General features: G+C 33.9%; 2 protein-coding genes across 3 annotated transcripts; both read left to right on the forward strand.

Moving 5' to 3' along the window:
• The first annotated feature begins 1,428 nt into the window (after positions 1–1,428).
• Positions 1,429–2,289, forward strand: OSM34 (osmotin 34). The gene has a single exon (XM_086645487.1). It carries the CDS (start codon positions 1,469–1,471, stop codon positions 2,153–2,155), a length of 687 nt encoding a protein of 228 aa, XP_086501613.1. The 5' UTR covers positions 1,429–1,468; the 3' UTR covers positions 2,156–2,289.
• An 8,039-nt stretch (positions 2,290–10,328) lies between these two features.
• On the forward strand, positions 10,329–14,619 carry LOC147533941 (acid beta-fructofuranosidase-like). Of its 2 annotated transcripts, XM_086645495.1 has the most exons (7): positions 10,335–11,035; positions 11,178–11,186; positions 12,212–13,068; positions 13,202–13,363; positions 13,534–13,769; positions 13,856–13,943; positions 14,198–14,619. In XM_086645495.1, exons 1-7 carry the CDS (start codon positions 10,618–10,620, stop codon positions 14,408–14,410), a joined length of 1,983 nt encoding a protein of 660 aa, XP_086501621.1. In that variant the 5' UTR covers positions 10,335–10,617; the 3' UTR covers positions 14,411–14,619. The 2 variants fall into 2 exon arrangements, with proteins under 2 accessions (XP_086501622.1, XP_086501621.1); XM_086645496.1 differs by lacking the exon at positions 11,178–11,186 and having other exon boundaries at positions 10,329–11,035.
• The last annotated feature ends 25 nt before the right edge of the window (positions 14,620–14,644 follow it).

The raw sequence follows: 14,644 nt of genomic DNA on the forward strand, positions 1-14,644 counted from the left end.
TCGATTCCCACGGTTCCCATATAGTGTTATTGAACTTGTGTTTGTGGAGAGATATTTTAATCGAAAAGTTATGGACGAATTGTTTCGCAGTTTAAGAACGTTCGTAATAATTCCCAAGACCAGAACAAAGACGAAAATTTGGAAGAAAATCGTGAATTTTTATTTCATTTGGGTTAAATGTGCCTCAACCGAAAAGTTATGAACGAATCATTTCACAATTTAAGATTCTTCGTAATAATTCACAAGACCAGAACAAAGACGAGAATTTGGAAGAAAATCGTGAATTTTTATTTCATTTGACTTAAATGTGCCCCCACATCGAAAAATTCCTGGCCTAGCCACTGACGACGATGAAAGTGAAAATATGGTAGTGGTGGTGTTGATGAAGGTATGATGATGAAAAGATGATGGCGGTGGTGATGGTGATATGTTGCTGATGATGGAGGTACGATGGAGATGGTAGTGGAAATATGGATCATGGCGGTGGAAGTACAATGGTACTGGGTGTGGTGTGGTGGAAGTGCAATGTGGTGGCGGAGATGTGGTGTCGGAGGTGTGGTAACGGTGGAGGTATGGTGGTGTTGAAAGTTTTATTGTGGTGGACCAGGAGTAGACAAGAAAAATAATTAGTCAGTAATATTCATGTATATGGTGGTGTTTGTGTTGCCGAACGACAATTAAATTTTCTATATGGCATTAGCCTACTAATAATTTCACCCTTGAATATGATTAGTATGACTTGTTTTAACATGAAAGAAATTCTCATCTTCTTTGACTGGGGCAGTGGGCTAAACATGACCTAAAAGTAATTAGATGAGCCTAGTAGTTCAAGTTCCAAACAGAATATAATCTTATAGTATTACTCTTTAGTCATCCCTTGTAAGTACATGTATCCTCCAGTCGATGTGATAGTCAATATTGGCGTTCTGATGAAGTCTTTAACATTGATGACTTTAGCAGCCCTGATGAAGTTTTCAATCCGGATGACTTCAAGTCTTTAAGAATTAATTCACTCAACAAAGAAAATAGAAACAGAGTAATAAATGATAAGAATTGGTTTTGTCCACATTAAAATACTAATGCCAAATTTATTTCAATGGCCATACTCTTTGTTCTCAACCACATGTGATCTATTGATAACACATCCTAGGTTTTTCAACTTGGCAAAAAAAAAAATAGTAGGTTTTTCAACTTGATTTTAGACATAAATAAAGAAGTGGTCGAATCAATTCCAACCGTTGATTTGAGATCCTCTCCCGGATCTGCCTATGATTTCTCTTTGTAGATCATTTTCAATTTTTCTTCCTTCATGGTCCATAAAGGTTTATTTCGACATAGCGTATACCAAACGTTTGAAGATATCATCAAAAAATAAACCAAAATTACCCCCTTACCCCTCTTGTAACCTATAAATACTCACCTCTAGATGTTCAATTCAAACACATAAGTAGAAGCAAAACTTGTAAGCATGGAAACCTCAAGGCTTCTCATCTCATTCTTTCCTATCTTTTTGCTTTCAGTATTGAGCTCTTTAACCCCAATTGCCCAAGGGGCTACCTTTGAGATTCGAAACCAGTGCCCTTACACTGTTTGGGCAGCAGCTGTCCCAGGTGGTGGCCAACAACTAAACTCAGGCCAATCCTGGACAATTAATGTGCCCGCTGGAAGAACTGGAGCCCGTATTTGGGGTCGAACTGGCTGTAACTTCGACGGTAGTGGAAGAGGACGTTGTCAGACGGGTGACTGTAATGGACTTCTCCAATGTAACGGTTACGGTTCTCCACCAAACACACTAGCCGAATTCGCATTAAACCAGTTCATGAACAGAGATTTTATTGATATTTCTCTAGTTGATGGATTTAATATCCCAATGGACTTTAGTCCCACGACGGGTGGGTGCCGTGGCATCAGATGCTCAGCTGATATTAACGGTCAATGTCCGAATCAACTAAGGGCACCTGGTGGGTGTAACAATCCATGTACAGTATTCAAAACTGACAATTATTGCTGCAATTCTGGAAGCTGTCAACCTACAGATTTTTCAAGGTACTTCAAGAGTAGGTGCCCGGATGCTTATAGTTACCCTAAAGATGATGCTACAAGTACCTTTACTTGCCCTGGTGGTACCAACTACAAGGTTGTTTTCTGCCCTTAATTACAAATTAAGATGGACCTTGTTAATTACTTCAAATAAATAATGATCTTTGTATCAGTTTGTGAGGTGATAAAAGTCAAGCACTAGCTTGTACTAAATAAAGTTATTGCAAATGAATGATGATCTTTGTATCAGTTTGTGAGGTTCTTAGAATCGAGTACTAGCTTATACCAAATAATCCCACGAAAAACATAAGTATCTTGAACTTATTATAAATAACGTCTTCGGAATGTAAATGAAATTCTGAATTAAACGAATAGGGCTGGCCTCAAAGTTAAGCCATCGGCTCCCGTTATGAAGCTCCGTGTCCTAGTCTAGCTCAATTTTATAATGTTCCTGGAATATGAGTATTCCCCGATAATGCACGGACTACTATTTCACTCTTTTGTATTCGTTAAAAGATGAACGGACCTATAAAGTAACGACCCATATCGATTCGGTCAAACTCTCAAAGGGAACTTGCCCCATCATTTCGCCACAAATTTCATCAAAACTTTTTGTGAACCTAGCATTTCTGAATTAATTACACAAGATTTGTATGTTCCTAATAGGTGCTCCGTTTGCCAGAGGGGAGGTGAATCCATGGACCACATCTTCTTTCACTGAACTCTCACCTTCCAAGTATTGAGAGGTATAAGCCCAAATCATTCGAGAGCCTTGTTACTAAGAAGAACAAGATAGAAAGAGATTTGTTACTCTTGGCATTCTAGCTACAATAATCGGGACCATTCGGAAAGATAGGATCAAAAGAATATTGAATCAGTCGAATGAGAAAGAGTACTTGGTGGAAGATAGATACTGTATTTCCGATAAAAGCTTTAATCTTCTACTGGGCTAATAAACAAGCTTGGATCAAGAGCATAGTGCTCTAAGAGAGTAAGAGTTTGTTAGGGATTGCGAAGCTTTGTTAAGCATTTTTGGTTTTTTTTTTTTTAATTGTGGCAGAGAAGTTAGCCGATCCCCTCAACTTGTTAAACTTATGGTCATCAAACTCAAAACCAATTGGTAATGATCGGGGAGGACCTAGACATTGTATTCTTGGTTTCTAAATACCTTTCTCCCATGTGGGACTATTATCACGCGTCTCCTATTGTGTGGCATTGTTTGAGTCTAACACATATTTTTACTAATAACTCTTTAGATAGAAATCTTCTATCCTCCACTCAACAGGATAGTCACTATTGGATCGATGGTGGCGTCTCAGCTCAGGTCTTCAGTCTGGTCGACTTCCAAGTCTTTGTTATTTAATTCTTTCAGCTGCCAAGTTCAGTATCAGTACCATGTACCCTATGTACTTTTCTCCGCTTGAATGTGAGTCTTTCTTTTACCGACATGGATGTCGGTGGAAATAAATTAGCAAATGTGAGCAATATATAGGTAGGTGGTTTTCCATATGTAAGTTTCAATATGTGAAGACCAGACAAAGTCAGTAGATTTGCACCCTTAGCTGGTTTCCTAGCCACCAACGAATACGATAATGTTATCAATTTCCAAGTTTGGCATCACAAAACCAAGTAAACCGCCGTCTCAGAATTTGGCACATTAGATCCATATTGTCAGGCTGAATTTCTTTTCCAGAAGGTAGTGATTCGTTTGTATAAAAGAAAATGAGAAATGGAAGATTCATATTGCCATGTTGTCGGTCCCAAGCAGAGACAATCCACCGTCTTCTATTGCATTGTTCGGTCTCTCAACAATTGTTTCAAACTTGGAATATTCCTATGGATCGTACTACCAACCCTTGAGTGGAAGCAATGCTACCTAGTCGGCTTCTTGAAAACAATAATTCTGTGGGATTTGCTTAGGTTGCCTACTTAATCAAGGGTGATGGTATACCCGGCCAGTCTCCCGGCTGAATCCCGGCCGGGAGACTGGCCGGGCATACCATCATTTTTGTTTAGAATATACAGAAAGATAGAAAGAACTGATTTAGAGGTTGATCACCATTGACATCTTTTGTCCAAAACCGAGTCTTGTTTGACCTAGACCTTCTCCGTTTTTCACTTGCCCCCGTTTTGAGAGGGTTGCCATCTACGGCATTGCAATGGTCACGGGCAATATGGATACTTCCTTCAGAACATCAAATTAAAATAAATGTCGATGCGGGATATTCATTTAGATGATTGAAATGTGCGGTAGTACAGGGCCGTGTCATGTGTGATGGCGGCACTACCTTCTACAAAATTCTCAGTCACGACTCTATTACAGTGCTCAAAAATCATAAAGGAACAACAATTGTGATGGCTCCAAAGGTTTCTCATCAGACATTCATCTGAGGCGCGCTGAAAGTCATGCCTTTGTACTGGGAGTATATATCACAACTAGGGGGGGGGGGGGGGGGGGGGGGGGTAGTGGATAGGGATTTAGAAGGACATTCGTGGACAAAATGTCTCGTAGACATTTCGAGACATTTTAAGACATTTGTCTGTAGACAAAATGTCTTTATAGACATTTCAAGACATTGGATTCATGGACAAAATGTCTTTATAGACATTTCAAGACATTTGGTTTATAGACAAAATGTTTTGGAGACAATTTCAACATATTGAATCCATGGACAAAATGTGTAGTGGATATTATTATTGTTACTTTTTTTATTATTATTAGTATTATTAATATTATTATTATTATTATCTCATCATGGATGACAATTGGTAGGCATTTATTATTTTAGTATTATCATTATTCTCTAACCACACAAAATAATATATTTGTACTCATATTTTAAAAATATATTTTTCGAGTTTTGTGGACATCTGTGAATATCTGAGGAATTTATGGACAATTGATGGACATTTATTTATTTAATTTTATTATTATCGTCTAATCATATGAAATAAAAATAATTGTACCATTATTTCGAAAATATATTTTTCGACTTTGGTAGCCATCCGTAGATATCTGTGAACATTGATGGACAATTGGTAAATATGTATTATTTTATATAGTATACTAATATATTAATATAATAATATAATAATAATATAATATAGTAATATGATAATAATATCATTATTACTATAATATAATATAATATGATATAATAATATAATAATACAATAATATAGTAACATATAATAAGATAATAATAATATAACATAGTAATATAATAATAAGATAATATTATAAAATATAATAATAATAATACAATAATATAATAGTAATATAATAATAATACAATAATATAGTAATATAAGAAAATAATGTAATAATAATAGGATAATAATAATATAATATAGTAATATGATAATAATATCATTATTGCTATAATATAATAATAATATAATATAGTACTAATATAATATAATAATAATACAATAATATAGTAACATATAATAAGATAATAATAATATAGTATAATAATATAATAATAAGATAATATTATAATAATATAATAATAAGATAATATTATAATAATATAATAATAGTATAATATAGTAATGACAATAATATCATTATAACTATAATAAAGTATTATAATAATTAATATTTTTATATATTATTTATTATAAATTATTTAATCTAATTTGATAATAATAATTATTTTTATCTTTCTTAATGAAATGTCCACAAGTGTCTTCCATATTTTGAGAGACATTTTCTCTCCAAAAGCTCTCCAAATTTACACTAAAATGTCCTCACATGTCTCCAAAACCAATTTGTCTTGAAATGTCCTTAATTTCGTGTCTCTAACGAATACCACAAACATTTCAGAACATTTGAAATGTCTCAAACGAATAACACGGATATCCACAGATGTCCACAAAAGTCGTACAATATATTATTGAAACATGAGTACAAATATATTATTTCATATGGTTTGACAATAATGATAATATTAAAATAATAAATGTCTATTAATTATCCTTCAATGATGAGATAATAATAATAATAATAATAATAATAATAATAAATAATAATAATAATAATATCCACTACACATTTTGTCCATGGATTCAATATGTTGAAATGTCCCCAGGACATTTTGTCCATGAACCAAATGTCTTGAAATGTCTCTGAGACATTTTGTCTATAAATCAAATGTCCTGAAATGTCCATAAAGACATTTTGTCTACGGACAAATGTCCCGAAATGTCTTGAAATGTCTCTGGAACATTTTGTCTCTGAGTGTCCTCCAATGTCCTGAACCACTACCCGCCCTAAATATCCATTTCAAGAACTTGTAATTGAGGATGATGCTTGTAATTTAGGGGGGGTAGTGGATCAAGACATTGGGGGACATTTTCATGTCCCCCAATGTCCGTGTTATTCGTTGGGGATATTTGAAATGTCCCCAAATGTCTGTGTTATTGGTTGGGGACATTTTAAATGTCCCGAAATGTCTGCGTTATTGGTTCGGGACATTTCAAATGTCCCGAAATGTCTCCAAATGTCCGTGTTATTGGTTGGGGACATTTCAAATGTCCCGAAATGTCCGTGTTATTGGTTGGGGACATTTTAAATGTCTCCAAATGTCCGTGTTATTCGTTTGGGACACGAATTTGAGGACATTTCAAGACAAATTAGTTTTGAAGACATTTTAGTGTAAATTTGGAGAGCTTTTGGAGAGCTTTTGGAGAGAAAATGTCTCTCAAAATATGGAAGACATTTGAGGAAACTTGGGGACATTTCAGTGAGGAAGATAATAAAAATAATTATTATTATCAAATTAGATTAAATAATATATAAAATATTATCATATTACTAAATTATACTATTATTATATTATTATAATATTATCTTATTATTATATTACTATTATATTCTCTTATTATATTACTGTATTATTATATAGTATTATATTATAATATTATTATTCTATTATAGTAATAATGATATTATTATCATATTACTATATTGTGCTATTATTATATTATTATAATATTACCTTATTATTATATTACTATATTTTATTATTATAGTAATATAATATTATTATATTATATTTTATTATTATATTAATATTTTATTATATTATATTTTATTATCATATTATATTTTATTATATTATATTGTATTATTATAATATATTATATTATTATATTATTATTATATTATTATATTATTATTATATTATGTTATTTTATTATATTATATTATTATTCTATCAATGTTCACAGATATCTACGGATGTCTACGAAAGTCAAAAAAATATATTTCAGATTAGTGGTACAAATATATTATTTCATATGATAATATTAAAATAATAAATGTTCACTAATTGTCCATCAATGTCCTCAGATATCCACGGATTTCTACAAAACTCTAAAATATATATTTTTGAAATATGAGTAAAAATATATTATTTCATAATTCATATGGTTAAACAATAATAATAAAATTAAAATAATTGTCTACCAACTGTCCTTCAATATCCTCGGATATCCACAGATGTCCACAAATATCGAAAAATATATTTTTGAAATATGAGTACAAATATATTATTTCATATGGTTAGACAATATTAAAATAATAAATGTCTACCAATTGTCCTTCAATGATGAGATGATAATAATAATAATAATAATAATAATAATAATAACATTAATAATAATAATAATAATAATAATAATAATAATAATAATAATAATAATAATGTCCACTACACATTTGGTCTATGGATTCGGTATTTTGAAATGTCCCCGGAATATTTTGTCCGTGAACCAAATGTCTTGAAATGTCTCTTAAGACATTTTGTCTATGAATCAAATGTCTTGAAATGTCTACCCCCCACCCCCCCCCCCCCCCCCCCCCCCCCCCCCCCCCCCCCCCGTAGTAAAACAATTGGTTCTCAATCAGACACACTTAGGCATATTCAATCGATTATTCGTAAAATCACCTACAAACGTTACTTTTTCGACTCAGCACTATAACTATTTAGCCGGTACTACGTACTGTTTCAAGGAATGCAATTCTTTGCCCTCATCATCTAGCCCCATATTCTCTATCTTGTAATATTTCAGGATTTTTCTATGATCCTTAATCAGTTCTTAACTTATCTCCTTCTTGAGATCTTCTTTGTCAAAAAAAAAACTCTCTGAATAGGTTCATTTGTTACTGGTCAACACATGCTCGCATGTGTGTGGGTTCAGCATAATTTGGATATATGCACAGATGCATCTTGTCATCTCAAATTATGGAACCAAATAATTAGTTTACCAATAATCAGCATCCAAGGTAGGGACCAAGAGATCTAGATAGAGGGGGAGATGGAGAGAAATGGTGGATTAAGAGAGAATATTCAAGTCTAAGTTGAATCAAATATGGGACAGGAATAGACCCATACAACATGCTAAACTGCCTAATGCACATGCATTTATATCTTATTTATTGTCTATATATTACTCTTTTGGTTTGAGTGCTCCATTTGTCGGTGCTACCTGCATATCGTTTTATCGTATCTCTTATTTCGTGTTTTTTTTGTTTATGTTTTGTTTAATTATATGAAATTACTTCCCAATGTTAATTGGTATTTAAGTTTGCTCCCTCAATAAGCAGCAATTGTAACATTTGGCCTGCATATTCAATCAACATTTTATACGACAAGCAAGGGTGGACCAGGAATCAAGGCTAGGCTTGACTAGCGTAAAAAAAAGAAAAAAAAAAAAAAAATTAGAGACAATATCAAAATGACCTGTTAATCCGAGTAACTCGCATATCGTAATTGATTTCTAGCTAAACATTACGATCCCCAGAAAATCCGGACTTAATGATCTCCATCATTTGTCTTGCACGACAAATCGAGGACATTGCCATCTTTTTTTTTTTTGATGAGGATGGACATTGCCATCTTGATAAGGACATTCCCTTAAATCAATGTCACGTAAATGTATTGAATCTTTCAATGTCATGTAAATGTAATGAATCTTGGAGTCCAATATAAAAAACATTTTATGTGACAATAAACTCAATTTGCGAATAGTGTTGGCCTACAAGTAAGACCATAATAGCTTTTTTTTTGTCTATATGATTTGGTAGGTCGTGTTTGTTGTTCTGGTGTATCGATTCTACGAGTTGATTTAACGAGTCACTTAACCAAGTCACAGATAAAACTGGTTCTTACTCTGATTTTATTAGTAAATCAACCGAACCCACTTTCATTCTGAATTAACTGAGATAGACTACGGAAGTGAACAATTCGATACTTTTCGTAATTTTAAACAATTCAGACCATGTTTTTTTTTTTTACATGGACTACAAGAGTCATTACATGACATTGATACATCATGAAGAGATAATATAAAGATACATCAAGATTCAAGAATTGAATAGACATTATAACAACATGATTTTAAGACATCATGGACCCTTAAAAAGCGTGTGTATATATATATATATATATATATATATATATATATATATATATATATATATATATATATATATATAATATATATCAATCCTTATAGGCCATCGTAAGGGCCCTAATGCGCATCTAGTGTAACTTTACTTTGTTTATACTTAAGATCAATAAAAATCTAGTTTTCTTTCCAATCAGAAAAATCATTTTCCCATAAGAAAATTCATCTTTCCATCTAAATATTTTCTCACAATTGGTTGTGGAAAAACGACTTTCCCATATTTTACATGGGAAAATATTTCATTCGGTTTTTAACCCTCTTTTCTCTTGGGGAGTTCAATTTTCACACTCTTTGAATCAAACAGTGAAAAATTAATTTTCTTACGAAATCGATTTTCTAACCTGATTTTTGCAGATATCAAACGGACCCTAAGTTCAGTTATGCATTTCTGCCCAGGGATAACTTTCAAAGTTTTTTTTTTTTGTTAAAAGAGATAACTTTCAAAGGTGCTTGATGGTTGATTAAATGTGGGATAAGATGTTAATTGTTTTGTTTTCTCTTTTGGTGAAACAACTCTTTTCCTTTCAAAATTAGATTTGAAATTGATACAAATCAAGAATAAAATATAAATTTTAACTAGTTGGAAATAAAAAGAATTTATTACTTATTATCATAAGAAAAAAAAAACTATCATTGTATTGTTTTTTTTGGAGAAATTTCATTGTATTGTTATTAGAAACCTTCCATTTTTCTTCTTTTCAAATCTTCAACATCTCATTCTCATAGGATTTTTTTTTGTTTTTCTTTTTTTACTTGGACTAAAATAGAAATATATTTATAATTTATAGAGTGAAAAAACAGAGGTTTATAATAATTTTAGAGAGAGAAAAAAGTAGACACTATTAAACAGAGAGACGGACAGAACACAAATGTCCAAACCTCATTAGGTGTTTATCTGTCAAATTACTACTTCCTTCCATCCCTAAATCTCTCCAACTAATCTGGAAATACACCGGAATCTGACACACTTTCCAACTCTTTTTCTTACACAAATCTCCCCCCTTATTTAAACCCTTCAAACCCCCCCTCAATTCAAATCACCCCCCCCATCTCTCTTTTCTTCTCCTCTTTCCCTCTCTAAACACATTGAACACAACCATCATGGAGACCCAAGATAGAATTATTGCAGATCTTGAAGGTAATAATAATGGTGGTGTTCAATGTTCTTATGCTCCTCTACCAGGAAGAGAACAACAACAACAAGATCTCAATCAAACTAAATCATCATCATTATCATATGGGTTAAAAACCCTTATATATACTTTCTCTCTAATCTTATTTGTTTCAATTGTTATGGTTTTGATTGGAAATAGATCTGAAAATATTCCATCATCTTCTGTTAGTAGTAGTTCACCTTCATCTTCAATAAACCCTTCTGTTCCAAGAGGTGTACCAGAAGGTGTATCCGATAAATCATTCCGATTGTTTTCCGGTGAAAACGCCTTCCCATGGACTAATAACATGTTAAATTGGCAAAGAACTTCTTACCATTTTCAGCCTGAAAAGAATTGGATGAATGGTATCATTCTAATCATTCTTTTATTTCTTGATTTTCTTTTGATTTCCATCTAATTTTCTTATACTAATTGGTTTTTTTATGACCTTTTGATTGCTTTGGTGGATGCTTCTTATTGGTCGAATCGCTATTTCTTCTCCTTCAGATCCTAATGGTAATTATTCTCTCCCTAAAATTCTAGTTGTTTTTTTTCCCTTGAAAGTGAAACAGGACAAGTAGTTGCATATAAATTAATCCTGAATCCCCAAAAGGCAAATCTCAATTACTTTTTTTTTTGTACTTGTGTATTTTCTTAAAACCAACCGGAGCGGACTAGAGGCCGGAAGTTGGTTTGGGCCGCTCATGTTGGTCGGGGAGTTTCTCTATTCACATGCTCTGACCAATAGAAGTCAATCACATCAGCTTTCGACCTGCAGTCAACCTCTATTCTGAGCCAAATAACATTTGTCTTATGATAGGGGTTTCTCGAAAAACATAGAATAATTTTCAGGCTCCAAAGACTAGAGTTTTGATGTTTCCTCGCAAACTAAACTTGTTTGATACTTGTACGTTTATCTATTCAATAAGTTGTTTTAGAATAACATGATTTGTGATCTTAAAAGTCTTTAGACACCTTACTAAGAAATAAAAATTTAGTCCCACCACCTATTTGTCATGGGTTAAAAAATGCCACATGGTTGTGGGTCCTGTTGTCTTTAAATTTTGGTACGACGCTAATCGAGTAACATAAAACGTGGGTGGCCAATAGAGAAGCTAATATAACTAAGAAAGTAAGAATCTTGACCTTTTTGGCTTGTGTATTATCGTGTACACATGAAAGTGTTCTATATATATATATATATAATAAAGTTGAAAGGTCACTAACTTTTTCTATTGGATTGATTTTGTATTGAGAGTTGTGCTGAGATGGCAATCAGATCCAATTTTTTTTACTTCTAGTACAATAATACATTATCCATGCCAACACAAAAACAAGTGATGACATTAGTCCACCACTCATTTTTCATACTTTTCATATGTATGGCCCATCTAGATCTAATAAACCTCCATGTTCTTTGTTTCCTTGCCCACACTTTATCAATGATATTGTCCAATAATTCACATTTTATATTCTTTAAACCTAGATCACACTCTTCTTATTATAATAGCTAACTTGAGTAAGAAAATGAATTAATGCAGGTCCTGTATTCTACAAGGGTTGGTATCACCTATTTTATCAGTACAATCCAGAGGGGGCAATATGGGGGAATATTGTGTGGGGTCATGCAGTTTCAAAGGACCTCATTCACTGGCTTCACTTACCCTTAGCCATGGTCCCTGACCAATGGTACGATATCAACGGTGTATGGACCGGTTCGGCTACTATTCTACAAGACGGGTCACTTGTTATGCTCTATACTGGATCCACCAAAGAATCCGTCCAGGTCCAGAATGTAGCTTACCCTGCCGACCCATCTGACCCTCTCCTTGTCGAATGGGTCAAATACTCTAAAAACCCAGTTCTTGTACCACCACCGGGAATTGGGGCGAAGGATTTCCGTGACCCAACAACCGCTTGGGTTGCACCTAATGGTAACTGGAGGATCACAATTGGATCAAAGATTAATAAGACGGGTGTTTCTCTTGTTTACGAGACTTCGGATTTCCTTAACTATACATTATTAGATGGGTTGTTACATGTAGTTCCGGGTACTGGAATGTGGGAGTGTGTTGATCTTTACCCGGTCTCGGTAACAGAAGGAAATGGGCTTGATACTTCTGTTAATGGGCCTAATGTGAAGCATGTCTTGAAGGCTAGTCTTGATGATGACAAGAAAGATTATTATGCTCTTGGAGTCTATGACCTAGAGAAGAATACTTGGACACCAGAAAACCCTATCTTAGATGTCGGAATCGGAATGAAATATGATTATGGTAAATTTTACGCGTCTAAGACGTTCTATGATCAGGAGAAGCAGAGAAGGATTTTGTGGGGTTGGATTGGGGAGACCGACAGTGAACGTGCCGATGTAGCAAAAGGATGGGCCTCACTTATGGTACGTTCCCAAAATAACCTAAAAGAAACTCTTAAAAATCTTGATTGCATTCATCTGACATATTTCAATATCTTATGGTATAGGTCCTTTTATCTTGTTAGCATATTAATAGTGGTTTATGGTGTTTGGATAGGCCGTTCCGAGGGAAGTGACATTGGATAGGAAAACTAAAACCAATTTGATTCAATGGCCAGCAAAGGAAGTGGAGGATTTGAGATTAGGTAGCAAGGATTTCAACAATGTTAAAGTTGAAGCTGGATCAATCGTGCCCCTCGAACTTGATACAGCTACCCAGGTTTGTCGGGATCCAACTTAAACTCAATTGACAATGACAGAAGAAACCATAAATTTTATTTACTTGGTTATGGGACATTTATTTTTGTATGTGGGATTATTCTCACATACTGCCATTTATAAGGTTGTAGCTCAAGTACTAATGGGATTTTTGGTGTATAATTGTAACAGTTGGACATAACTGCTGAATTTGAGATCAATTCGAAGGCTTTAGAGGAAGTGAAAGAAGCGGATGTCGGATACAACTGCAGCACTAGTGAAGGGGCTGCAGGCAGAGGAGCATTGGGACCATTCGGTCTGTTGGTCCTTGCGGACGAAAGCCGGTCCGAGCAGACAGCAGTCTACTTTTACATTGCAAAGGGGGTTGATGGGAATCTTAAGACTTTCTTCTGCACTGATGAATCTAGGCAAGCCCACAGTTTTTCCTGCTCTTTTGCTTTTCTTTATATGTTCTTAGTCCAATCTCTAAGTTAAACATGATTTATTGCTGCAGATCTTCGAAAGCTAATGATGTGGGCAAACAAATTTACGGTAGTACAGTTCCCGTTCTTGATGGCGAGAAACTCTCCGTTAGGATTCTGGTGAGTACTTGTTTACGTTAACGGAAAATTGGCCCGTAACTTTTGACTGGGCCGTTTGGGTACTCGTTCCTTTAACTTCAGGCCAATGGCACCTCCTAGTACCTTTGACTGGGCCGTTTGGGTACTCGTTCCTTTTCAGTACCTATTCTACAATGACATGAAAGTCCAAATGGAAAGAAACGAGTGAGTTTTACTTTGAAACATAATCGTTTTCGTTCTTGTGACAATTAACATGTATATAAATATATGTATAGGTTGATCATTCCATCGTTGAAGCATTTGCTCAAGGCGGTCGAACGTGCATAACTTCAAGGGTTTATCCGACAAAAGCTATATACGGAGCAACAAGAGTGATCTTATTCAATAATGCTACTGAAGGAACAGTAACCGCATCTCTCAAGATGTATGAAATGAATTCTGCATTCATTCGACCATACCATTTGTCCGAGCAGCCCAAGCAAGTCTGAGTAGGTTATATGGTCTTATTGTCATGCTACCTATCATTCTCATTCCTTCATTCATCTTTAGTTTTTATGTCCATTAAATCTAGCCATTCTTCGTTGAGTTGATGCATTTTTTCTTGTAATTTTGCCTCGATTGCCATTCCAATCGTTAGGCATCTTGCATCTATTTGGCCTTTATTGAGATCAATTAATGAAGCAATTTCCTTTTACTATTTTCTTTGAAACTCTACTTAAAGG

This window comes from Eschscholzia californica, unplaced genomic scaffold (assembly GCF_041429995.1).
Source record: "Eschscholzia californica isolate CP2 unplaced genomic scaffold, dmEscCali1.0.p SCAF_6, whole genome shotgun sequence".
NCBI lineage: Eukaryota > Viridiplantae > Streptophyta > Magnoliopsida > Ranunculales > Papaveraceae > Eschscholzia > Eschscholzia californica.

What these genes read in the sequence shown, in the direction of transcription:
- LOC147533941 (XM_086645495.1), top strand. Translation starts at nt 10,618, where the DNA reads ATGGAGACCCAAGATAGAATTATTGCAGATCTTGAAGGTAATAATAAT. An exon ending in AAGGATGGGCCTCACTTATG is followed by an intron (nt 13,069 to 13,201) that starts GTACGTTCCCAA and finishes GTGTTTGGATAG; the next exon opens with GCCGTTCCGAGGGAAGTGAC. An exon ending in TTCTGCACTGATGAATCTAG is followed by an intron (nt 13,770 to 13,855) that starts GCAAGCCCACAG and finishes TTATTGCTGCAG; the next exon opens with ATCTTCGAAAGCTAATGATG.
- OSM34 (XM_086645487.1), top strand. Translation starts at nt 1,469, where the DNA reads ATGGAAACCTCAAGGCTTCTCATCTCATTCTTTCCTATCTTTTTGCTT.